This window comes from Thermobia domestica, chromosome 12, assembly GCF_964235325.1.
Source record: "Thermobia domestica chromosome 12, izTheDome1.hap1.1, whole genome shotgun sequence".
In the NCBI taxonomy this organism is placed as follows: domain Eukaryota; kingdom Metazoa; phylum Arthropoda; class Insecta; order Zygentoma; family Lepismatidae; genus Thermobia; species Thermobia domestica.
This window is the reverse complement of record NC_137465.1, coordinates 127,166,639-127,193,493: the sequence shown is the minus strand read 5'-3', so window position 1 is coordinate 127,193,493 and position 26,855 is coordinate 127,166,639. Positions and strand designations below refer to the sequence as shown.

At 34.8% G+C, this 26,855-nt stretch overlaps 1 protein-coding gene across 1 annotated transcript in view; it reads left to right on the top strand.

The window, feature by feature from the left end:
- The window catches only part of LOC145666635 (protein fem-1 homolog CG6966), a 142,852-nt gene that overhangs the window by 62,591 nt on the left and 53,406 nt on the right, over window positions 1-26,855 (top strand). Inside the window, exon 2 of the mRNA XM_081734083.1 lies at window positions 16,076-16,235. Coding sequence (XP_081590209.1) covers window positions 16,076-16,235 — 160 coding nt within the window. The remainder of the gene's footprint in view (window positions 1-16,075; window positions 16,236-26,855) is intronic.

Genomic DNA, 26,855 nt, shown 5'->3' with positions numbered 1-26,855 from the left:
TGTATGAGACATCAGCTTAATTCCTCTATAACTTTGCTCAACAAAAAATTGTTTATCTTAAATGCTTTTACATTTACCGAATGATTTTGACGTGCTAATTACGAATCTGGTATTAGTTTTCCTCAGATGTCGATTGTTTGGAAGGAATTTCACAAAATCGTCTTTGTTTAAGAACGCCAAGAATTTCAGCCTTTACTTTGGCTGTCCATAGATGGCAACACAGAACAAACTCTTGTGGATTAATTAGCAAGTTCCGTTTCGTAACATAGGGGTTCTATGATTACAAATTTTGAATACAGCATTTATTTTGAATGAAAATAACTGTCTAGAAAAATATAATTTCTTATTTTTTCCCTTACTTTTACAAAAAATATTAACTTTTACTTAAGTAAAGTCAGTAAATTTCTATATGACTCCACTTGGATAGCCAGCTACATACAGTATTGAGTAACTATAGTGGTAACTATATTATATCAGTGGCATTTGATTTAATTTCACTAGGTGCTGTGTGGAAGATAAAATCTACAAGTAGGCGTTGTAAAATGTCAGCAGTCTCATTTTGTTATGTTTGTGGATATTACATAAGCCTCAAACAACTTAAACATAATATTGTGCTTGGAACAAATTTCTGTGTTGCATATGAAGCTTACTTTCGAGTGCCCGTAGGTGATCAAGACAAACATTGGGCTCCGCATGTGTGTTGCTGTAGTTGCCGCTCTACATTAGAAGGTTGGTTACGGGGAACCAGAAAGTGTATGCCATTTGCTATATCTCGACTTTGGAGAGAGCCTACTAATCACCATAATGACTCTACTTCTGTTCAGTTGACGTGACACACTATAAAAACAGAAAGAATAGGAGAAAAATAGAATACCCCAGTTTACCTTCATCCATTGCTCCAGTTCCACACAGTGACGAACTTCCTATACCCAAACCACCAGAGATATTGTCATCGGAAGGAGAGCCAGAGGAATCTTCCGATCTTGATATTAGTTTTTCGCATGAAACCAGGAAAAAGGAACCACATTTGCTTAATCAGCAGGAGCTTGATGACTTGATAAAAGATTTAGATCTTCCCAAATCAAAGGCAGAACTTCTTTCTTCACGTTTAAATGAGTGGACTTTTCTTCTTCCAACATGTAAAATATCAAAATATAGGAAAAGGCATAAGACTTTTTCATCTTCAAAATGGAAGAAAGTTTGTGGTATTGTCATGACGTTAGTGGTCTGTTTGAAGCTATCGGTTTCCCACATCAACCAGAGGAGCGGCGTCTTTTTATAGACAGCTCATCTAGAATTTTGAAGGCAGTTCTTCTGTACAACGGAAATGTGAATCCTTCTGTACCAGTTGCACACTCAGTCCACATGAAGGAAGACTACGAAAACGTGAAATGATTGTTGGAAAAGATTGAGTACCAAAAATATAAATGGGATATTTGTGGAGATTTTAAGATGATCGGTTTTCTTCTAGGTTTGCAGAGTAGCAATACTAAATATTCGTGTTTGCCTGTGAGATAGCAGAGCTACTGACCGTCATTATACACTCAAGGTGTGGCCAGAAAGGAAACATTTACTTCCTGGCACTAACAATGTCATACATGAACCTTTAGTTGAAAGAGAAAAAATCTTACTGCCATCACTCCACATAAAATTAGAACTTGTAAAACAGTTTGTTAGAGCATTAGATCCACATTCTGCAGCTCTTTCTTACATAAGACAAATGTTTCCACAGTTAACTGACGCTAAAATCACAGCTGGCGTATTTACTGGCTCACAGATACATGTGATGCTTTTGTCTGAAGAACTAGTCAGAATAGAATGACTCGAGAGGAAAGAAGTGCTTGGGCAGCTTTTAGGGCGGTAGTGCAAGGATTTCTTGGTAAAAATATGAGTGAAAATTATAGGGAGTTTGTAGATTCTTTGATTAACCTATATCGCAATTTGGGTTGTAGAATGTCGTTGAAATTGCATTTTTTGTTTTCCCATCTTGATTTTTTCCGTCCAAATTTAGCAGATGTGAGTGAAGAACATGGTGAAAGTGTGAGTGAAGAACATTGAACAAATGGAAAGAAGATACCAAGGGCGCTGGGACACCGCGATAATGGGAGATTACATTTGGACATTGATTTCTGATGACAAATCATCTCTGCACAAGCGAAAAAGCAAGCATGCTCATTTTTAAAATGTTCTGCATTATGTGCTTGTAGTGAAAGTAGATATATTTTTGCTAAGTTTTATTTATTTATTTATTTATTTATTTATTTATTTTGTACTCTGTGTTCGTACTCCATAGTGACTAAGTTAATTCTGCATATTTTCTTCAGTGAAGCATATTGTAAGATAGCAATTAGCTCTAAATTTCTCGATAAAAATCAAAACTGCGGCTTATATAGACTAACCATTTAATATTCACTTCTTCTGCGTACGAAAAGTGTTAGAAATGTATGTGTTTCATATTTTAGTTGAAAATAGAGGTTACGAACTAGTACACGGAAATGAAAACTGACTTTTTTCATTTTTCTTTGTCAAGTTCCAGTTGATTCCATAACCAAATTTTTAATTTTGTCCCCAACATTTTGTGTCGTCTCGTGAAAGCAATTTACAACTTACAGAATCAATTTCTGATTTTAAAAAAAAAAAAAAAAAAAAAAAAAAAAAAAAAAAAAAAACCGTAATTTAACTAACTGTACAAACAGTGTTGCCAACTCCAGAAATAAAAAAAATACTTAATTTTGAGGAAAAATTAAGAATTTTCTCAATTTGTTGAATAAATTTTCTTTCGCATGTGATATTGCAAATAAAACTTAAACAGTTTAAAAGCGTGTTCCTTTGCTTAAAAAGCAAGGCATAACCGGTTGTGTAATGGCAAATGGTTTCTTAGTTATTACGCTATAATGAAAAATGGAGGAAAAATTCGACAAATTACCCGATTTCTAAGGGTTAAAGACGAATTTTAAGGCGATTTTTGACATTTCGGGAAAACTAATATTATGCACGTTGTTAGTACTACCCAACGATATTAAAAAAAAATAAAATAAATAAATAAATAAAGTTGGTCAAAATTTGTTACCCAGTGTAATTATTGTAATCTTGAATATCACATTCTGCTTGAAAATTGGTATTATTATGCTATATTTTCATTCTCTTTATATTATTTCTTCGGTAAGTACTTTTTGCTTTTTTTTTTTTTTTTTTTTTTTTTTTTTTTTTTTTTTTTTTTTAACAATGCATAGATTTATTCCCTCTTCGCCGAGGCAGTTCCATACTTCCACAGATACTTCATGAACCAGTTGCTTTGCCAGTTTTCATTTTGCATAGCGTTAATACGTATTGCTTCTTCTTTTCTTAGTTTTTTGTCTGTAACTACTTGATTTGATGTATTGTTCTCCAAGATTACTGTCGGTAGGAGCACTCGATCGAAAAAGTGTAAAAAGCTTTTTCAGGCCAGCATCCTGAATGAGGTTTTCCTGGGTTTTCCTCATTCACACTATGCAGATGCCGGGGTGATACCTAACATACAGGTCCCAGGGCTCTTCCTTCCTTTCCTTTCCCCGGATAGTGTGCTCGCCGAGAGACGTCATCCCTTATACATGACAGGCTAGCATGACCATAGATGCCGAAAGCCTAGAAATCTAAATCCTAAATGCCCTAAGTCCAACATTACTGTTTAGTTTGCTTAATTTAACAGCTTTCTAGCACTCTTCTCATCTTCTTTTAATTATATGTTCTTTCTGTAGTCCTTATCCTTTTTCGTTCTTTATCTGTATAATACGAGAGAAATATTTTGTTGCTTTGTTTCGTGCCTAGCCATCCGTAGTAGTTTTCTCGCTTCTTTTCTTTCTGTATGTCTCCATTCCACCACCAAATGTCTTTATCCGCCTGAGCACCTTCCCTGAAGTAATTTTAAAAATAGTTAAACTTTCAGTTAATTCAATATGACATTAGAAACATTATTCGAATTGTAGATGATTTTCAAGAGAAAGAGAGAAATTAGTTGTGTGAAATTGGAAGGGTTTTCTTTATAAAAACTGAATTGAAAAGATCGTGAACAGTTTTGGAAATTGGCGGCAGACATGGTTGCTCAACGGTAGAGTGGTCATCTCTGGTACGAGAGATCTCTAGTTCGATCCTAGGTTATGAGTTTGTAGTTTCCTCCCTCATTCTCATTCCACCAATCGTTCACTTTCATTTATCACTTGCCTCCTTTTTCCCAAAAGGCATAATCGTGGGACGTTAAATATTTTATTTTCACTTTTGGGGATTGGTTGTGCTTGTTTAGTATATAAAGACCAAACTTTGATTTAAGAAATTATTTCTATGTTTGAAAGTATGTGCGTATATTTTTACGAGAAAGTGTCTAAATCGTAAGGAAGAAGTATGTTACTCTAGTATGTCCTGCGAATCGCATTCGAGGCGTGAATTCAGCGCTCTCTATATTAAAATACAAATGTGTATACTAAAATATATATACTAAAATACGAATGACCAGTGATGAGGCGTCGTCTTTCAGTATGATCATGATCATCTCCTTTAGCCTAAAGGGCTTAAATGTGGGACGTTGAACTGAAATATTTCCAGTATGATCCTGAAACGAAAAGGCAATCCATGCACTGGAAAACTTCTAGTGGTGGAAACAAAAACCTGTTTCGGTTTTCCACCAGATCCAGTTTCGTTTTTTTTTTTTTTTTTTTTTCAAAATTGGTTCTGTTTCTGACCAGAATAGTGTGAAAACCGAACCGGTTTTTGGAGAAAACCGAAAACTGCTCCGATGGAAAAACGAACCGTTGTTAGAGAAAACCGAAATGTCGATTTTTCGGATTTCGGTTTTTTATAAAAACCGGTTTTGCCCATCCCTAAAAACTACTTCATCACGCGAATAAAAAAGGCGTGCAAGAACAAATTGAAAGTGAAGGTCATGCTCATGTTGTTCTTTGATATCAATGTTCTGCTCCTGAGTGGATGGGTACCGTCAGGTCAGCCAGTGAATATGCATGGTTTGGTGAAGATGTGAAAACGCGTGAGAGAAAGTAAGCCTTTCTTGTGGAAAAACAATGATTGTGCATCATAATAATGCTCCTTCGCATGCTGCTTTGACCGTTAAGCCGTTTCTGACAACTAAAAAGACTACAGTGTTGGAACATTGACCTTATTTCCCGGACGTGGCACCATGAGGTTTATCTTCTTTTTCCGAAATTGAAATCCGCCCTAAAGGAAACTCTGTTCAGATTGTGGGAGAGGTGAAGCAGAAAACGGGCAGCAATATTGTAGTGACACCTGAAGATTTCCACAGCTGCTTCTAACAATGATAAATTTGTATTCAAACATGTATAGAGAGGGGACGGAAGTATGTTGAAGGGAATCACCTTTAATTCGTAAGTTTGTGACAATAAACAGTACTTTTGGCACATCTCGTTATTTTTTAACCAGACCTCACATCCATGCTTCATTCTGAGTCTGCAAGCGGTGAATGAATGATTTTGTTAGATTGTTGTCTTTTGTTTAAAGTTGTGTATTATACGTAGAGCTACGTTTAAGTAAAATCCGAACCATCGTAGTACGTTCAAATTATAATGCTTTCTCATTGGGAGTAGAAGATTGAATCAAGGGTGGACACGCTAGCCAGCAAGAATTACAATTTGTGTTGGTTTGATCTCTTAAAAGAACTAAAACGTGGCACAGCGATTAACTGCATATCCCAGATTCATATCCCAGAACAACAGTGTTAGAAATACGTTTTAGAGATACTATTTATTAGCCAGTGTTCAGTTTTTATCTTCATACAATTTAACATTCAGAAGTAATCTCGATAGAAATATTCAAAATGAATTTACGGAACTCATGGCAAGCAAAAGCAAAACTTAAAAAAAAAAAAAAAAAAAAAAAAATGTTTAAAACCAAGTAGACTTCATTATTCTTGGTTGTACAGTAAGGAACACTTCTGGATGGTACACTTTTGCCGTAAATTTCCATATGGGTGTACCATCCAGAAGTGTCCCTTACTGTACATGAGATATTGCCTATGTTAAGCATCTCTCTCTAATACTGCCACTTGTAAACAAAGACATCGCTGAAATCAAGAATACTTTTGATATTGTGACATCAACCTGCCGAAGGCCCCGTGGTGATCCCTCGCCTTAGGCCCCGTGGTGATCCCTCGCCTTAGGCCCCATAAAGGCTAAGGCTACACACACACATTTTTATATATATAATATTGTTGAACAAACAACACGACGTCAATAAAAGTGTGATAAGTACACGACTGAAGCAGGAAATCGAACGTCATTAACGTGTCATAAAATTTCTTAGGATAATAACTTCTGAATAAATTGAGCAGTTAGAAAGCATAGTTTCAATGTATCAGCTACTATTTATGGTACAAGAAACTTCGAGAATTGACCCCTTCATTCTAAAGTTATACTATCGAAGCGCAGTTTTTACTGAGTAAAATAGTTGCAGTGAAGCTTAGCATTGTGTTGAGCACCAAAGCGATATATCTCAGTTTTCAGATTTTCAAGTGTTGCTAGGTAATCATTGTTGAGCATCTGTTCGCACAAATTGTTCGGAAATCTTTTAATACTGCTTTCAATATTTAAAAGCCCGCCGGAACTCAAGCTCTTATGTAAACAAGCAAAGTCCGAGTTTAGCATTCCATCCTACAATACCAATAAATGTTGTATTCATCCTAAAATAGGAAGTATAAAGATTTATTTGCCATGTATTTCGCAAGCTTACTTTTTTTCCTGATGATTCATCTTTTAAAAATGCACTAATCTGACAGGAAGCTTGGAATTTGCTATATAAATATGTCCGGCAGCGAAAATGTTAACGAACACAAATTCAGTTTTTTTTTTTTTTTGTTGTTGTTTGTTTTTTGTTTTTTTTTTAAGTAGAAAATTATACTACAAAAATGTATTTTGATAATAGCATTTTTGTTAGAAACTTACTGAAAAGATTATAACATCGCGATTAATGTGTTCTACAAATTAAATATAACCTTAGAAGTTTGTAAGTTTTATTAATTGATAAGAATAGCAATTAATAATAATTCATTCAGAAATAAAACTTGTTTCATTACTTAATACCCTTATTGATTGAATAAATAGCTTTTTGCTCTTAATCCATTGTTTTATTACTTAAAAATTATCCCGAAAAGCTCGAGTTTTTTTTATTTTCTTCTGATTTGGAATTAACAGAAAATGGAAAGATTTTCCCTGTAGTTGCGCGAAACCCGTTGTTACACTGTACAGCTAGCTAGTCGTGAATGTTAAACTAGTGACCGACTTTGTTGAAAGTAGAAGTCAAGGTCAAGGCAGAAAATTGAACTTGCATCATAATCAAGGTTTTTGTATGGGAAAGTGGAACATTGACCGGCTAATACAAAGGGTAATGTGATAAGCTTCTCTGCGTACTAAATGAATTAGCAATACATTTGTTTATATAAATATTACTTTCTTGACCTACCCAGATTTAGTTCTCTCTCGTAACCACACACACCCTTCTTACGATGATGTAATTCTTCCAGATAAATAGAAAGCATGCGTCACTCGAAGTCATCAAAATATGTACGACAGTAGATTTGACAGCACTATTCTCTATATTGCCTGTATCTTATTTGCTATAGAAAGAATCTTCTTCCTCTTGTTTTAGCACAAAGGAAATAATTAAAACGTTGTTTTATTATATGGTCAGGAAAGGAAAATAGTTCTGCATGATTTTCAGCATAGATATTGTCTAACTGTAATACATCACAAACTATACAGGCAGACACATCCTTGACTTGAAAACTAATCAGCTTGTACAAGAGCAAAAATCTGACGTCATAAAAATGTGTTTAGTATTTTGTTGAGTAGAATAAACGAAATTATATTTTCTCATTAAATATAAATAATTGTGATTTATTAAAATAGCGTTAAAATTGTTTTATTTATTCAAGTTGTTAAACAATTACTAGTAAATCTGCATCATAATTAAAGCTGGTAAAACTAATGTAAACTCACTTCATATTTTCCAATAGATTTTTTTTGAAAGATAATAAAATAATGATAAAATATTTATTATCATGTAGATAAATAAAAATAATAATGCCTTAATTGCTGCGTACTACATAGTAACGCAATTCATGCAGATAAACAAGTAAACATGTTACATATATTCCGTAGAGTAAATATTTCAATATTTGATGATAATTTTTTTAAAACCTAGATTTTACAATACTAACATGCACCAAAATAAACAAAAGATTTATTTAGTCACGACCTAAATACTGTGCTCAATAGATTAAAATTAATGCAAAGATTTTTAGAATAATTCTTTGATATAAAGTGACTCAACAAACGTTTCATGTGAAGTATTGTACTATACGGAAGTGTAGATACGAAGAATGTAGAAGATTAGCTGGGTGGAACGAAGAGCCAATGATGGGGAGAACTAACAATAGTGAAGATATATAAATAGGAAAAGAAATTAGTTACGATATTATTTGCAAGAAAATGTATAATGTGGAATGTGATGGAAATCAAAAGAGGAAGATGATTTCAATGGTAGACAGTGTTAAAGTGAAATTATTGCTGCAAAACGACGATATTAGCAGAAGATCGTATTGAGCAGTTAGTAGCTTTTCTAAGTTCGTGGTAAGCGATCTGTCAGTAATAGCAAAGTACGTGCTTTGATAGTAATAACACTTGAAAGTCTGCACATGTAAACTGTGTTAGTCTTATATGTCCACACGAAGGCACAGCTATTTTTAGTTCACCACTAAATACTAAAACAGTATTAATTTGCTGAACTGTGTCCCTGGGTACATAGTTTTAAACTCTAAAAAATATACCTTGTACCCATAACTTCCACTCGTGTTTAAATCATTATTCTCACAATATTTCAATGCCCTCTGGAACCATCTTTAAGCACAGATGGGATACCCTGAAATCTATTTTTTTTATTACATTGTTTTGTCACTTCAAAACTTACAAATAGAAAAATCGACACCAAGTGTTCCACATTACATTTCTGTAAATTCTGTTCACTACTCCTGAGGTATTCTTTCTTTTTTTTTCAAACTGTTGCCTTATCTTCTGGTGCGACTTGATACCCACCGCTGTTGTTGCTTAAACCTGTTTATGGGCTTGCAAAATAATGGAATAAATGTCACTTACCCTTTGTGCACTCGGAGCACTGAAAATGTCAGTTGAGTAATTTTTGTGCTGGAAACCACATTTGTATAATATTCACACGTAATCACTTACTATATAGTTCCTATAATGAAACAGTTCCCTATAATTTAATTGATACTATTGGTTTTTGTTTTAATTTTGTATTTTAGGTAAATAGTCGCACTGAATATGATTCCTTTTCCACGATCTTCCCGAAAACGTCTTTCCATACTATGTCTACCGTACTGGTCATGAGAATCAATGTTGACATTGGTTCCTATGTGAAAAAACAGTGTGTTTATCACCTGTTCAAAACTTCTATGTACATTACTTACAGTTGAAAAAATGATGATAATAAAATAAAAGGTACTTATGTTCAGTCTTAGTTAACTAATTTATTTCATTGTTCCACCTATGTTCCAGGTTTCCGCTATCCAAGTTCAATTCAGGTCTTATTCTAATAAAGCAAGATTCAAAAACACTCCTGTCATTGTTGTTTGAGCAAGAGTGTAAAACTTCGACTGTGACTACTTCATGATCTATTGTTTGAAGATGTCTGGACAGTCCTGATGTGAAAGGCTCTTCACTTCTCACTTCTCTTTTACGTGTTCTCTACCTCATCTTGAAGGGCATTCCGGTTGGTCATTCCTATTTGCTCAAACAATATTGATAGAAATGTTCTCTTCATTAGAGCAACAAGATCTGAATTAAATTTATATAGTTGGTACCTGGAATATCTGAGGAACAGTATAATAAATTAGTTAACTGCAATTGAATATAAGTGCCTTTAATTTTATTATTATAATTTTTTCAAGTGTAAATAAAGTACACAGAAGTTCTGAACGGTTAATGAACACTTCTCTTTTTCGCACAGGAACAAATATCAACATTGATGTGGCAACATTGATCTTCATAACCTGTATGGAAGCCATGGCCGCCTTCAGCGGGGGACAAGGGGCCAGTTGCCTCCCTGGATTTTCGAAAAGTGTTCAGTTCTTGGAAATACATGTCAAAACATGGGCTACTAATTTGCACTCACATACAATACTACTTAATATATTAATATTAAATACCATAGTTCTGTAGTTTATTTACTGTCGTTATTAAGGATGTGTGCATAAATAATTGTTGTTTTATATTATATGTTATGTGCACGCTTACATAGAATATATATATATATATATATATATATATATATATATATATATATATATACAGGGTGGGCCATTTTAATTAATCCACGGAAATATCTGAAAAATGATAAAACATATAAGAAATTTTTGAAGTACACGTTATATATTGCTAAGGGGGAAAACCAATTCGGCCAAAAGTACCCCTCTCCGCCCCCCGTAAATGGGGGTAACGGGGGGTAACTTAGAAATGTCAAATGGGAACATGGGTCGAGTAATACCTCGTTCGAAAGATCTTGGAAAACTAAGTAACGATGTACCAAAAGATGTTTCATATTGTGCACCAGTTTCAAAATGGCCGCCATAATATGGTTCAGAAACTCCAGTACCCGTAGTGTGAAAACCATGGAAGGTAAATGAATGGAACAAAATTGAAATACGTAAATATCATAGGGCATATCGAATGATGTAATCCCTGTGATCCTAGTGGTCTCCCTGAAGGGGTCTTGTGGGCTAACTTCAAAATTTCAATGTCCGATCGGACAACGGTTCGGGCGTACGCTTGACCTACCCAATGCTGTTTGGAAGGCAGACTTCATGCATAGAGAATTGGTGCACTAAGTTAACGCGGATGGCCACAGTTACATTTTGATTAACTATTAGCATTCATGTTATATTGTGAGCTTGAGGGACGAAACGGTGTGTACGTATATCCCCGAAATGCTTTCTGAATAACCAGCACGCATTGCATAAAAGTTTCTCTTTTTTTAGTCACTACAGCGTCATCCTTACAAACAAATGTTTCAACCACACCATACCTATTTGTAAGGTTAGCCTTAATTTACGAATTAAAGTAGAGTTCTCGTTTGAACTTTCATTTTACTTTCCACCCCACTCACATACAGAGCGCAGGGAGAGATTATTTTGCAGGACTTGGATTTCTCTCTATACATTATGGCAATTTTACTCTAATATTTTTATCTCTGTTGTATTATTCTCGAGCCTTGGAACGCCTCCGTGGTTTTCCTATTTAATTTTCGTTATTTTCATTTATGTCTAACCGTATTCATACTATGGGCACTAGACGTTTTCTTAGACACAGTCACCATGTCTTTGCGATCATTATGAAAACGGTGTCTCATGTCGAAAATTTTCTTACAGAAGCTGTTTGATATTAATTTGTCTATGTAACGTGATGTTACTCGCTTCAAGCTGCTATTTGAAATTTTCAAGTTGGCCCCGGATACCTTTCAGTTGGCCCTTGGAGTCACCCCGACAACACCTCTCGATGTGCCTTACGTCAGTTAGCTACTCCAGTTTTTCTTTTGTTGATTTACCTCCAATCGCTTTCATACTACGGGTACTAAACCTTTTCTCTGACACGGATACTATGTTTCGGCGGCCTTTTGAGAACACTGCCATTTCACATCAATCGTTTTCTCCTGCAATATGTTAGATTTTGCAAGATTTATCGAACGACGTACCACTCGACTCATGTTACTATTTGAAATTTTGAAGTTAGCCCCCAAGACCCCTTTAGGGAGGCCACTAGGATCACAGGGACCACACCGTTCGATATGCCCTCACGTATTAAAATTTACGTATTTCAATTTTGTTCCATTCATTTACCTTCCATGGTTTTCACACTACGGGTACTGGAGTTTCCGAACCATATTATGGCGGCCATTTTGAAACCGGTGCACAATATGAAACATCTTTTGGTACAGCGTTACTTAGTTTTCCAAGACCTTTCGAACGAGGTATTACTCGACCCATGTTCCCATTTGACATTTCAAAGTTACCCCCCGTTACCCCCATTTAGGGTGGGCGGGGAGGGGTACTTTTGGCGGAATTGGGTTTCCCCCTTAGCAATATATAACGTGTACTTGAAACATTTCTTCTATGTTTTATCATTTTTCAGATATTTCCGTGGATTAATTAAAATGGCCCACCCTGTATATATATATATATATGGGGGGGTTCTTTGCTTTCTTGTAATCGGTACTCCCCCCCCCCTCTGGAATCGGGCTTTTGCACCATCTCCTAAAAAAATTGTGCTAGCGTCCTTGACTGAAACCATTGTTTAAGAAGACGTTTTCGGGAAGAGCATGGGAAAGGAATTATAATTACTGCGACTATTGAACTCAAACACTACATTAAAACAAAAATCAATAGTGTCAATTAACTTGAACAGGGAAATTTTAATTATAGGAGCAAAAGAGTAAGTGATCAAGTATGAATATTGTACAAACGTGGTTTCAAACACAAAATTTGTGTAATTGAAATTTTCAACGCTCTTGGTGCACAGAGAGTGAGTTATATTTATTCAATTATTTTGCAAACCTGTAAATAGGTTTAAGTTACAACAGCGGTGACACTAAAGAGCTACAATTTTTAAGGCAATAGTTTATTTGCAAGAAAATTAGGAGTAGTAAATAAAGGTTATAATAGTGTACCGCGGAACATTCGGTCCCTATTTTTCTATCTATAAGTTGTGAAGTGATATAACAATGTAATCAAAATAGATTCGGCTTGCATCACGTCTACGCTTGAGGATGATCCCAGAGAGGATCAAAATATTGTGTGTAATGTGGGAAATGGAAGTTACGATTACAAACATTACCAGATTTTAAGTTTTGAAACAATATTAACTAATTATTCTAATAATTATGACACGTATTTTTTAATTAATTGATATTTTTATGTAATGCCCTCCGATTATTCGTTTTAGACTAAAGTCTCCAATCGTAATTTCAAAGAATAATAATGGAATTATTAGAATACGTGTAATTACAGTTGTAGAATGGTAAAGCAGAAAACGAGAATATTACGGAAATGCCATATACATCATAATGATGATTCTTAACATCATACTATGAAGGATTTATCATACATGCATTTCTTCTTTTCAGTATTCGCATATTAAACTCTTAGATGAAGGAGGTGGTCACAACATATTTATATCCATCCCTCACTGCCCGTGGTAGTAGTATTTGTAGTTGAATTCTTATAGTCGCAAAATAAATAAATAACTACTCTGAACACAATGCAGTTTAAAATTTTGTAAATTACCGATTGGTGTAAAGACTTGCTTAACTCGATGAAAAACATTTTGTAGTAGAGAATTTATTACTCTCTGCATTCTTCAAGTCTCTTTTGTGAGTTTTGGTAAAATTGCAGTATTCTACTGTCTGCTATAACCTGACCAGGATAGCTGTGCGGTTTTGGGAGGATGGCGCTGCTGTTGTGTTTACATCAGTTTCTTGGCAAACGCGGTGGGACAGGGGAGCGGAGAGTTTCACTTTGCAGTGTATCCAACGGTTTTCTAAAGTTGCAGTTTAGATGTTATGCATAGTCTAATCTCTTTACGCTTAATAAAAAACGCCGTAACTTATGTATGTATTGTAGTGAACCATTCCTGAAGTAATGCAGATGTATTGTGAATAGTGATTTATGAATGGAAATTACCAATTTAAGAACAACATAGCACAGTTGACAATTCAGTGAGCTTCTACCGTGTATTAAGCAGATTCAATAAAAATTGATTAATACTGATTATTAATACTGATTAATTGATTGATTAATTGATTTTATTCGATTTCATTATAAAACAGTAGCAGCCTGTAAAACGCAGGAATGACAATGTCAGTGACTAAAATATTAATTTTGGGCTGATAGCTTAGAGTTTTCCGCAATATCTTGTAACTGTAAGTTTAAATCAAGTTAAGGTTAAGGCTCATGATGCTGCTGCTTAAGTGTGTGTTTATCGATTGACAAATAAATTATTTTTTCGAGTTTTAGCCAGGGAGGAATCTCGAAACGTTTCCTCTCGAAAACTGTGAAAGTCCTTTCCGCTGGTCTATTGGCCAGCGCATGTGCTTTTATTGTATGTGGTTCTGGGTTTGATTCCCATTGAGAGAACAAAATTTAATTTTACAATCCTTCACTTTCATTAATCATCTGTCTCCTCTAGCATAAACAAGATAATCATGGGACGTTAAAATAAAGAAATTCCATTTTTTTTTTTTTTTTTTTTTTTGTTCGAGAAATGTGAACCCTTTGGGGAAAAAGGAGAAGAAGAAATTTTTCCTTCATTTTTAAAGATTTATGGGATTGGATAGTTTGCCTTTAGGGATTGATTTGTACAATTTGGTTCAGTGCACCCGTCTTTTAGGATCATTATAGAAATCCAGCCCTTTGGTAGAGTTCGAATAAAAGTATTGATAAAACATCAGCGTATGGGTAGTGTAAGAGTAAGTATCATTGCTTCAGCACACAATAAATTTTATTTATGAGGAAAGAAATTTTATCTGGACTAACTCTGAATTTCTCTCAGATTTTAGCTATCAGGTCACAAAGAATTAAATCTACTAACTGTTTTCACACACAATATAATTTTGAAACTTGGGAGCCTAGTGTTATGTGTGTGTCTCTAGTATATAATAATGCTGATACGTTATTCTGTTGAACATCTTAAAGGTATTTGTCGATTGACTTCAGAGGACTGAGTTTAGCCCGTAAACACAAGTTGCCTATAGTTCAATCATATCAGACGTACGGTCTTGTTTAATAAAACCTGCTCCTCCCTGTCCTCTATCTGAAAAGTCCTATATTGTTATTCACATATGAAATTCAAAGCCAAAGTCAATCGTCTTTATTCAGTTGTATTTTTATTTCAAGTGTAAGTATTAAAATGCTACGCATGGATGCAAGAGATTGGGTGGCTTTTTTTAAAATACTGAACTGACATATCTAACATTGGCACTCATCTTCTTTATAAATTGATGTAAGAAACGGCCGATTGATTTCCAGCCAATTACTTCATCACCGGTATGTTTGAGCAATGAGATAACAATGGAAGACAAACTTCGTTTTTTCAAACTTGATACTTTGAAAAACTTATGAAAGTGGCTTTGTTATTCAAATACATATTTGCTCTAATCAATTTCAGAAGTAACATTAATCTTAGAATAACGTAATGGCTGTAAGAGTTACCCTGAAAATGTATTTTGTATGTTTTCTTTTTTACGTAATTCAGAGATTTTGTCTGAATTTTACTGGAATTATAAGGAACCTTCAATTATTAGGCACCCCATTTTAATCGCTCCCCCTCCGCCGTCAATGCAACACTTCTAACCATCTCACCAGGGGTCCTGGGTCCACCCCTGATTGAGATGGTACATAAAAATAACTTTGTCTAATCTCTGTCATTATTTAGCATGGTTTAGTATTTTTTTTTTTTAAAAAAAAAACGATATTTCTGCCACATTTTGAAAACTTTATTTGAAAGTTTTCAAAATGTGGCAGAAATATATTTTTTTTAAAAAATTACTAAACCATGCTAAATAATGGCAGAGATTAGACAAAATTATCTTTATGTTCCATCTCAATCAGGGGGTGAACTCAGGACCCCTGGGGAGACGGTTAGGAGTGTGGCGGTGAAAGATTATCAGTTCTCTCTCTCACCAACTTTTGAAGTACATCCGAATATGATGTCAATGCAAAAGAATTTTCTTACTCAAGACCCCGATCGCTCCGCCCCTGACTTGAGCATATGCGTGAAGTGGTTTATTACGAACAATACAGAAAGAACTGTGATGGATTGATTACAGAACTGTGATAGATTGATTACAAGTAGTCCGGTTAGAAACACTGCTGCTTGCATTTTAGTTCCAAAACCGGCCGCCCGCACTCGTTCGCTGGTTGTGTTATACTACTAATAATGTGAGTTGTGTAATATAATGTATTAATTCATCATTTGCTTTGTATTAGATATAATATATATTTTTCTTCCAGGTTTTTCTCGACCATCGACCAAAAGATGAGATTCAGATGTTGGTATCAGCAAAAACAAATGGAGCTACACCGTTAGTCATGGCTTGTAGAAATGGTCATTACGAGGTAGCAGAATATTTAATAGAGCGCTGTAACGCAGATATCGAACAACCTGGTTCAGGTAGGAATAATACTTAATTCAATGGTCAATTTGAGGTTTATTGTGCGTACTACAAATTAAGTTAAAAGATAACAGTGTTTCTACAAATGCATGTATCGTTGAGAATAAAAGTTATCATTGATTTTGGTGTCCGGTTGGAATTTTTCAACTATTATCCACACAAGATACTCTTAAGCTTACAAGTTTACAAGCATCTTTCATAATCCTGGCTAAGATGGTGAGCAGTCTGAAAATTTAATAAAATCTCAACAAATGTAATCTGATGGGCATTCAGTCTCGGATCCGTACGCAGTTTGGAAGTTTTGAATCTTGTAGCCGAAGATAACTTGATTTTCTTCAGTTCCACCAGGCGAACGTTGGGATGGTACATTCAAATAACAACCTTAACCAACATTCTACTAATTCCTTTCATATTGTTGATCGTTAAAGATTCTAGGGTAAATTGGTCTCAAATGCTTTAACTGGAAGTTCGTTAAATAAGTACTTCTTCCATGAGTTAACAATACAAAAATAAATAAATAAAGCTTTGACACTGATTTCCATTCGAAATTGATCAGCCTAACTATATTCAGTTTTTAAAATAACTTGTGATGACTGTAATAAAATGTAAACGTTAACACGATCCTCAACTGGACAATAAAATACGTATTCTCGACATGATTATCAGTCCTCATATGTAAAAAGTAGCCGCTTTTAAATACAGTTAATGCGCCGACCTCAGTAGAAAATACATCCCTTTCATTAGTCATATCCTTCGTTCATATTTTAAACTTTATACTTTTATGCGATAACGCAATGACGGGCTTTTAATACATAAAATGTTACCTAAAAACAGTAACTTGGTGATGGTTGGTGTTCAGAGCAGCCTTTCTCAGCCATCAAAACGAAGGCAGAAATTTCGTTATTATTATGAGTTTCAATAGTACACGTTAGCACCAGTTTGAGAACGCCAAGTTTACACAATACTTCCTGTAGCCTCTTATGGTAACTTCAAAATCAGAATATAGTACATGGATGTGTAATCTTAAACCATTACCGTAAAAAAAAATCAATTAGGTAATTGTTATTATTTTTCTTTTTTCTTTTATTTTTTTAAAGTGTGAGAAGCAAGTTTACAACTGTATAAAAAAAATAATAATTGTTTGTGTAAAACCTTGCTAGTATCTATAGCACTGAAATGTCGTAAGCCTTTGTGCAGAAAATGTCTTACGTAATTTTCGCAGAGAGTTCGCAGTATTTTTTTTTTTTTTTTTTTTTAACATATCGAGAAAGGAGGAAACACTTTCACCTTCAGGGCTGCAAAGAAGTTGTATTCATCGTATTCTGTAATGGGAATTAAAAAAAAAAATCATTGGAAAGAACATCAACAGTATTATCAAGTTCATTATTTACGTTTACAACTCTAATGGAAAGACATGCCATTAATTGTGGAATTAGTAGGTTTAAAGTTAAAGTCATGCGTTACTTTCTACTCTGCAGCTTTAGTACAAGTTTCATGATTTTTCAACGGGATTTTGATATTCCTTAATCTATCCATCCATATGTTACTTTTCATCAGAAGTTTTTGTGCCATTTGTATATATGTTCACTTTCCATAACGGTTTCTTTTATCTATTTCTGTTTCTTCCCGTTAATTATTCTCTCTTTGTTGTTTTAGAATCATTCTTATCAACGAGAAGCTTACACCCTCTATCTTTAGGGGCACTTTCAATCTAGTTCCCTTTCACTGTGACTTCCTGTATTCCAGATTCCAGGATTCGTCCTTATAATAAAAAGCAGACATCCCAGCCTCTATCATGCTAATCCTAAGAGTAGTCATACTAATAGATGTCGCTGTCTGCACTGTCACTTGTCTGTATAACGAAGTTCTTGAATAATTGCATAAATATGCTATAGAGTTTCGGATGGTTTGTGGGCAAATTGAAAAATAAAAAGAGTAAATGTAAACAATAAATAAGCGCAACTTTTGTCTACTTACCGCATTATTCTGGTATGACTATAGCTCTCTTCCAATTTCCTCGCTGTATCTGTGTATATCCATTTACACACATAAGTGAAGGATAGGACGACTCACAAAGGAAGTGAATTGCTATAGACAAACATATAAACATAGTAATTTAATCTATAGAAGTGGAGTTCCTCCGAGGTCGCCTCATTGCGGCTCTTGAGGTTTTTGAAGTTGCCATCATGCAATAGGTTTTGGTATTCAGATTTAAGCAAAGTGCCTGTAATGTCCGTCAACCCGTCATAAGTAACTCCTCTACTGGTTGCTAACAAGTATATGAATCCTAGCTTTGCCCTAGTGACAATGTTAATATTATTGGCTCAAAACGACCCATAAAATATTGAATAGAACAATAATAGCACTTATTAAAAAAATGAATGATAACTGGCAGTTCTACACAAAATTGGAAATAGACCAGTGAAAATAGCACGTTTCTAGAGCGTATGGTTTCCGAGATCTCATTGTCAAAAGGAATTGGCCACAAACTTATAAACTTAACATTATAATATATAGACTAGCTGAACCTGCGCGGTCTACTCAGCGCATCGTTCTGTTGTGACCATGAATTTCCTTCCCACTTTGCATGTCTCCTTACTCACACAAATAAAGGATAGGAGACTCACAAAGAAAATGGATTGTTGTGTATAGATATTGGAATGAGTCTGTAACAAATTTGTAGAAGTAACACGATATCAAGTAGAAATATTTTTTCTAATAAATCCATGTCCGTCCGAGTACGCCTCATTGCGTCTCTTGAGGCCTTTGAAGTTGCCAGCATGCAATAGGTTTTGCCATTTATATTTAAGCAAAGCGCCTGCAATGTCCGTCAACCCTCCATACGTAACTTCTCTACTGGTTGCGTAATAACGTAGTTTCGGCCTGCAACAATGTTAATCTTATGGGCTCAAAACGCCCTTAAAATGTTGAATAAAACAATAATGCCACAGTTTTTGAACATTTGAATGAGAACTGGACAGTCTGCACAAAATTTGGAATCGACAAGTATAAACAGCACGTTTCTAGCACTTTTGGTTTTCGAAATCTCATTGTCGAAAGGACAAACCTATAAACCTAGCATTTTAATATATAAATGGTGTAAAGTATCTTTCTTCATTCGTAGTGTTCCAGCTAAGATTGCGATTTGGGACATAAAGCATTTGTCCCACAATCATGTCTCTATTTCGTTCTGTTCGTCAAGTTTACGTTATAATTTTTCAGATTTTATTACTCTTTGCTTCCCTAACTTGTTACCCAGACTCATTTATTTTACAAAGAAATTAGAATTCAAGTAACGTAGTGCAAAAATTTTAATCTTAAATAGCAGTTCGATTGAGAGCGTCTCAAGAGATCTAGCGGAAATAAGAGATATGTATAAGTAAACGTGAAATAAGTTTTTCTCAAAAATTAACAGATCAAATTGTTGTTGTTAACGCTCAACGTGTCTGGGCCAGCTAGTAGGCGCGGAACTTCTGCGCCTTCTCATCAAGACAATAGCGATACATCGTTTGATAACCGTTTTATATATATATATATATATATATATATATATATATATATATATATATATATAATCCGAAAGCTGCCAGGGGACCCGATATTTGATTAATATTCAAGCTATTTTAATGTTAATACTGATAATGCTATATAAAATGGTATATAGCGCTATATATTGCATTGTATGCCAATGTACAGGTATAATTGGTTATTCTACATGCAAAGTACTATACTATTTTTATTTTAAGTACATAGCATTTCATAATTGATTGCGCAAATAAATGCACGAATGTGTATTTAATCATTAACTTCTCATGCATACGTATTATGGTGTTTACATGTACGGTTGAAGAAACTTACCTGTCTGTCTGTAGAGAAAGCTAAATTTTTCATTCAGATGTGAAGTGTGTTTCATTGTTTATTATATTAGTTGTTTTTGTACTTTTTCAGGTTTTAATGGGTAGAGTTCAGTGGCGTACGCAATTTTCGGTCCGCGCTTCCCTCCCCCCCAAAATATTTGAGCAATTTATTAGGCAAAAATAAGCATGTACCATATTAAAATATATCTACAAACACCTGAAATGATACGAACTTGGAATCTTTTGAACCGTTCTCCCCTCGAAATTCTGCATACGTCACTGGTTGACTTATTTGTCAGTGCAACAACTTCCTGAACCTGGAGCTCCTTAACAATCTTCCTTTATTCTTATCCCCCTATCGCCTTCTCTTTTCAGTTCTTTATTTTCAACTTTCGATATCCTTGCAGATTGTCAACCCATCCTTATCTAAATCTTTCTGTCCCTATCTGCCTTCTGTAGACCCTGTTATTAAATATAACCTTTTTACACGGTAATGTATCATTCATTCTGACTAGATATCCTGCCATCTTAGTCTTTCCTTTTTTTTTTTTTTATTATTATTATTATTGTACCTGGTTTGAGTACATATTACATCTTAGTTTATTTTCAGTCTTCATATCTTCCCTTCAGTATGTCTATACATTTGCCGTACTATTTTTGGATCAAAAGATCCAGTATATTTTAAATAAGAATTTTCTTGTACGCCTTATATCTGGAGAACTACATATAGTGTAGCTAAACCCAAACTATCACTTAACTCAGTATGATGTACTTATTCCATAAAAAATACGAAAACTGGATTTATAGATCGTTCAAAAATTTTATGGCACCTGATCCAAAAAGTAATTATTGGCCAAGACCGCAATATTTTTTTTTTTTTTTTTTTTTATCATTCCTAAAATTCTTGTATACAATAAAAGACGAATTCTGACCAAAGCTAAAATGAGTGGTATTCTAAAATTCTTGTTTTTAAATATTCTTAGGTTTTTAGTCATCTGTTTTCGTTAAGATCTAGCTTTCACTATAGGCCTTAAAAGTGTTTTGTAGATTGTGGTTTTGCTTGTTTTGTTAATGGTTTGGATTACAGTAGTTCTCTTAGTTCATAATAACTATTTAGTTCCCATTACATTCTGTTGTTTGTTTTTCTTTTCTTTTCTTGTTTGCGCTATTAACTATAGTTCCTAAATATTGAAATTATTCTATTCTATTTTGTTATTTATTTACTTTAATATTAATATATATGTATCTGTTCTTTCTCTGTTATTTCCATTTTTTTCATTCTTTGTCCTTAACCTGCTATCATTGTCCCTCTTTTGGGACTTCATATATATACAGGATGTCCCAGACAATGTGTTATACAGCTTGTGGGTAGATTCGTTGGACCAAAGTGATTAAGTTTTCTCAATACCATTTGCGCGACTGCGGCATTGTTTTCTCGAGATACAAGATTGCATATTGCGAGGACGCACTGTTGATTATTAAAAACGGTAAAGACAATTCAAAAGTGGGGCACAATAGTGATAATATATTGCAGCAAGGTGCTGTGTATACAATTAGTGCGACGAATACATGAAACAGTAGTAATGCCGAGGTCACAGTGTTGCAAACCGTAAATAATATTATATTGTAAAAAACTTCCATCAGGTTATTGCATGTTTAGTGTCCTTTGGTCTTCTGAACAATATGAGAAGACAATAATTCTTTGTTGCTAATACGACATAACGGCTTTGCACTTTATCATGAAATTCGTACTGATCGATTTCAACATTATGTGTTGGGCTTCATAAAAGCAACACTAAAAAACAAGAAACGAGTAATAAACTGTTTGAATAGCAAGGAAACTTCAGATGTACGTTTGCGATAGGATGCCTTATCCATTTGTGGATGTGCTGTCACTTTTGAAGAATGGCACAACAAGAAAGAAGAATGAATGTCAGCGTGATATAGGAACGCCTTCTGATGATCAGTTTCTCCCGTTTCTTTTGAATTGCTGGGTGCACTTGAACTAATTCCACAAGTCTGCAAGCAAAAAGCTGTTTGCATAAGTTTAGCTTATTTTTACGCTTCTGGGTGCACCGAAGTCGAAAATGACTCCCATATCTTCCTGGGACGTCAAGTTTTTGCACAATAGAAATGTAACGTGGTCAAACAGGTAGCTTGAAATCGCTAAATTGCAAATGCATCACACGAAAATATAAATGAACATGGACGATTAAATGTATTTGTGCTCCCCGAAATATGAAAATACATGTATATTGGTCTGGATGGGGATTACTGACACATATCGTAGTGTGTCATGAATGAAAGTACGAGATTACAAAGTAAAACCAAAAACAAAAAAAAAAAAAAAAAAAAAAATCTGTTCATAAAACGAATTTAGTAAGACTACATCTTAGATTTGTGAAATGTTGGTAAGTAGTTCTGGCTACATTGTTTGTTGCTCAAATACTACGAGTACGCTGGTTTCTGTTGGCCCTGATATTAGAAAACTCATATCCGACAAAGACTTCATCAGTTTAATAACTCCAACTCAAAAAGAGGCCTGGATTGCCTTTACTGTGGTCATCAAAACGTTTTGGAAAACCGAAAAGACCCCCAGTACAAGGAAATGGTGGAAAAAATGTTGTACGCGTTCCGAAAGCTTGGTTGCTCCATGAGCTTAAAAGTCCATTTTCTCAACTCCCATCTTGGCTACTTTCCTGATGTGGGATCAGTGAGTGAAGAGCAGAGGGAGCGTTTCCATCAAGATATCAAAGAAATGGAACGACGGTATCAGGAGAATTGGAGTATTACGATGATGGCAGACTACTGCTGAATGTTGTTTAGGGATCGTCCGGCAACCATCTACAAAAGGACAGCTCCAAACGAAGTTTAACCTTTAAAAAAAATACGATTTCACAAGCAATCTGATAAAGAGTGGTATTACTTTTTTGTCTTCACGTGTGTGCGTGTTTCTGTACATTAATTTGTGTTACGCTGTTAATGGTGTTTCTGTAAATCGCATATTTATGTTCATATTTTTGTTCAACAATGACCACCCGTTTGTTCGAAACCCAGACGTCCCAGGACAAAACGGTTGTCATTCCTAGATTCAGCGCACACCAACACATACGAATCAGTTAACTAAACCGAAACAGCTTAGCATTGTTTTATTTTTGCAGACCTGTGTTCTCGGCATTACAGTTTTGAGTCAATCGTTCTGCCAGGTGGCAGCAGCCCGTGATGCATGTTGTCCTTCCAGTCCCATCAAACGCACAGCATAATCTTCGTATATGTCAGTGTGGGCCTTGTAATGAACACTGCAGGAGGTTCTCGCTTCGAACACTATCTTTTTCGCATACTGTTGTCGTTATGTATCCTCTTTTCACTTATTCTTGACCAGCCGCTTCGGCAATAGATCAAGTTACTTTGTTTCAGTAGAGATTTGCAGATGGAAATTCCGTCGAGTAAATATGTATGGCAAATCACATGGCAACCAAACCTCGAGCTTCTTTTTCTTCAAATCGTATAACACTAGTGATTAATGTTTAGATCATTGGTGCTCACATGCCAGTCTTGCTTGACTTCTGCAAGACTATCATCTACTTGTTGTAATAGTCGCTCACTTCCATCTTGGACATTGAAATTTTCAGAACGAAAGCGATTAAACTATCTTTTGGTTGTTTTACCCATAAACAGCACAAATTTCTTTACAGGTCTGAGCAGCATTTGCGCCTTTATCTAAGTTGTAAATTGTCCCGCTTGTTTACAGAAAGTTCACTTCACGGCGCAATATCTTAAGTCTTAGTATAAGAATTCCAATACTTTATATATATATATATAGCACATCTACAAACTTCAACTGTCAGCTGTCAAATGACATTCGACGACATTAGCTGCCACTCTCTACCCTGAGATTTGAGACATTAACACCATCTCGTACAAAAATGACTCAATACATTTTATACTACTTGATATTAATATATTCGTTTATTTTCGTTCTTTTTAGCGCTTCGATACTTATACTTCTCTTCTGCTCTGTTCGTGTTTCTTTTCATTCTAGTTCATATTTTTATCATACCTAGAAAGTACTTGAATTCATATTGGATCCTACATGTACGTTCTTACATCTACCGCACTCCTGGTATGTCTCGCTTCTATCAAGATGATCTGATTTACGAATATTTGATTTTCTGTCTGTCCATCTATTAATTTTCAAATTGTTATACATATTCTCTTAGTGAGTAGAAAGTATTTCGTACGTCCAAATTAATGAATTTTGCCAGTGCGGTCTCATGATTCTCATCATTGCCAATGGCGTAATTCAGGATTTTCTTTTTGGGGGGCTATGCACAACACGTGAATAAGCACTTATATTTTTCCTTTTGAGTGGCGACAAATTTTAATGAAGTTTTGCATATAACAAATTTATTTGGTGGAGCTTGTGCCCGATAGCCACCCCCCTAAACACGCCACTGATCATTGCTTACCTGATGTAAATTTTGTTTTCCCATAGTCCTACTCTCTTTATTTCTTAGAAGAACACGGTTGCTCAGTGGTACAGCGCTTATTTCTGGTGCGGGGGGGGGGCCTTGTTCAATCCCTGGAAAAGTAAGTTTGTGATGAACATCATGTCCATGGGTTTTCTCGGGGTATTCTCGTTTCCTCCGACATTTTCATTCTACCAATTCTTCCATCATCATTCACTTGCCTTAATCATTTGTGTCCCAAGGGACGGCAAACTGAAGAATTTCATTTAGTTTTCTTCATTTTCTTTTCCTACTTTTGGTGAGAACCTCCCAGGATTATGTTAACACTGTTTGCAGGGTAGGCATCTGTAGCTGCTTTTTATTTATCATAGTATCCACGTTTTCCCTCTCATTCCTTTCTTCTGTTGGTGCTTGTGTAGTTATTAATGCTATTGTATAAAATCTTCCTCTTAAACCTTATTTCTATAATCTGTTGGTGTAATTTTTATTACTGTTAGTATCAAATATTTTTATTTACTATAAGACTATCTCCTAATGCATATTTGTCCTTAACAGCAATAATATGTAGCCCACTCCCTTTCTTTAATTACTTCTCTTATCTATCTCATTTTATGTATGGCAGATACATACAATTCACGTTTGCTTGGTTTATGTTGATAAATTTACGTATTGCTGCTGGGTTGTATAATGGTAGGACATTTTGTGTGTCAAGTTTGATTTCCATCATATTTCCTTGTACTGGGGGTCTTTTCGGTTTTCCAAAACGTTTTGATGACCACAGTAAAGGCAATCCAGGCCTCTTTTTGAGTTGGATTCCAATCCAGGCCTCAAAGCCTGCAGTGAAACTTATATATATATATATATATATATATATATATATATATATATATATATATATATATATATATATATATATATATACGGTATAATGTCATACAACCAATACAGGCAACAGGTAGTACATACATTAGATTATTTTTCGATATAGTCACTATATCGGTTGAGGCGCTTGTCGCATTGTGGAATGAGTTTAAAGATTTCCTCGTAAATCTTAAAAGAACGGCTTTGTCCGTCCGTCGACCAGTATTATAGCAAAGGCGGTAAAAGATATCAAGAAGGGTTTTTAGCACTTGATTCAGCGTCCCAAGAATAGGTTCCATCTCTTTCGTTACCTATCTATTTAAACCTAAAACGGTTCGAATTAGTCATTTCCGGTTTCAGCGTTTATCACCATAGACCAAAAACGGTAACAGCGAGAATATATATATATATCATTTAATATATATATATATATTAAATGATTGAGCGTTCCAAGATAACGTATCATGACTATCCACAACACCTACTAAAACTAGAAGTAGTTCAAATTCACTATTACTTCTCGTGTCAATATTGATTTCCATAGAGCAAAAACGGAAAGAGATATCGAGATGTGTTTTTTTGCAATCGATTCAGCCTTCATTAACTCCATGTACAAATTAACCATTTCCAGTTCCAACATTTATTGCCATAGAACAAAAACGGTAGTGTGTAGTGACAGACGATTTCAGTCGCAGTTGATTCAGGGTCTTAAGAGAACATATCACAACCCGCAACCAAAACCGGAAGTGGTTGAAATTTAGTACTACGTCTGGTTTCAATACTGATTTTTATAGAACAAAAGCTATGAGAGATAAGAGAGAAGGATTTTTGCAAACGGTTCAGCTCCCCAAGAATAGATTCCATCTTTCTTGTTAACCTTGTATTTAAACCAGAAACATTTCAAATTAACCATTGCCCTCTTTGAACTTTTATCGCCATAGAACAGAAACGGTAATAGATAGCGACAAACGGGTTTTACAGTCGATACAACGTCTCAATATATATATATATATCCGTATCTGTAACACAGACCCATACTGGCGGACACCTACCTGAGATTATATTCCAGACATAGGTGTAAACTCTCATCCTTGGTCTTCAGTTCTGAAATATCAATTGAAACTAATGATAAATAAACAAAAAGTTATTCACAGTTATAAACTCCTTCGTGACTTTTGGTCCACCCTATATATATATATATATTCATCACAACCGTCAACGCTCTGTTGAGTTTATTAGTACTTTTGGTTTCAATACTGATTTTCATAGAATGAAAGATACCGAGAAGCTTTTTTTTTTTTTTTTTTTTTTTTTTTTTTTTAATCGATTCAGCGTCCCACGTTTAATTCCATCTTCTCCCTTAATCCTGTATTCAAACCGGAAGTGTTTCAGATTAACTATTTTTGGTTTCAACCTTGATCGCCATAGAACA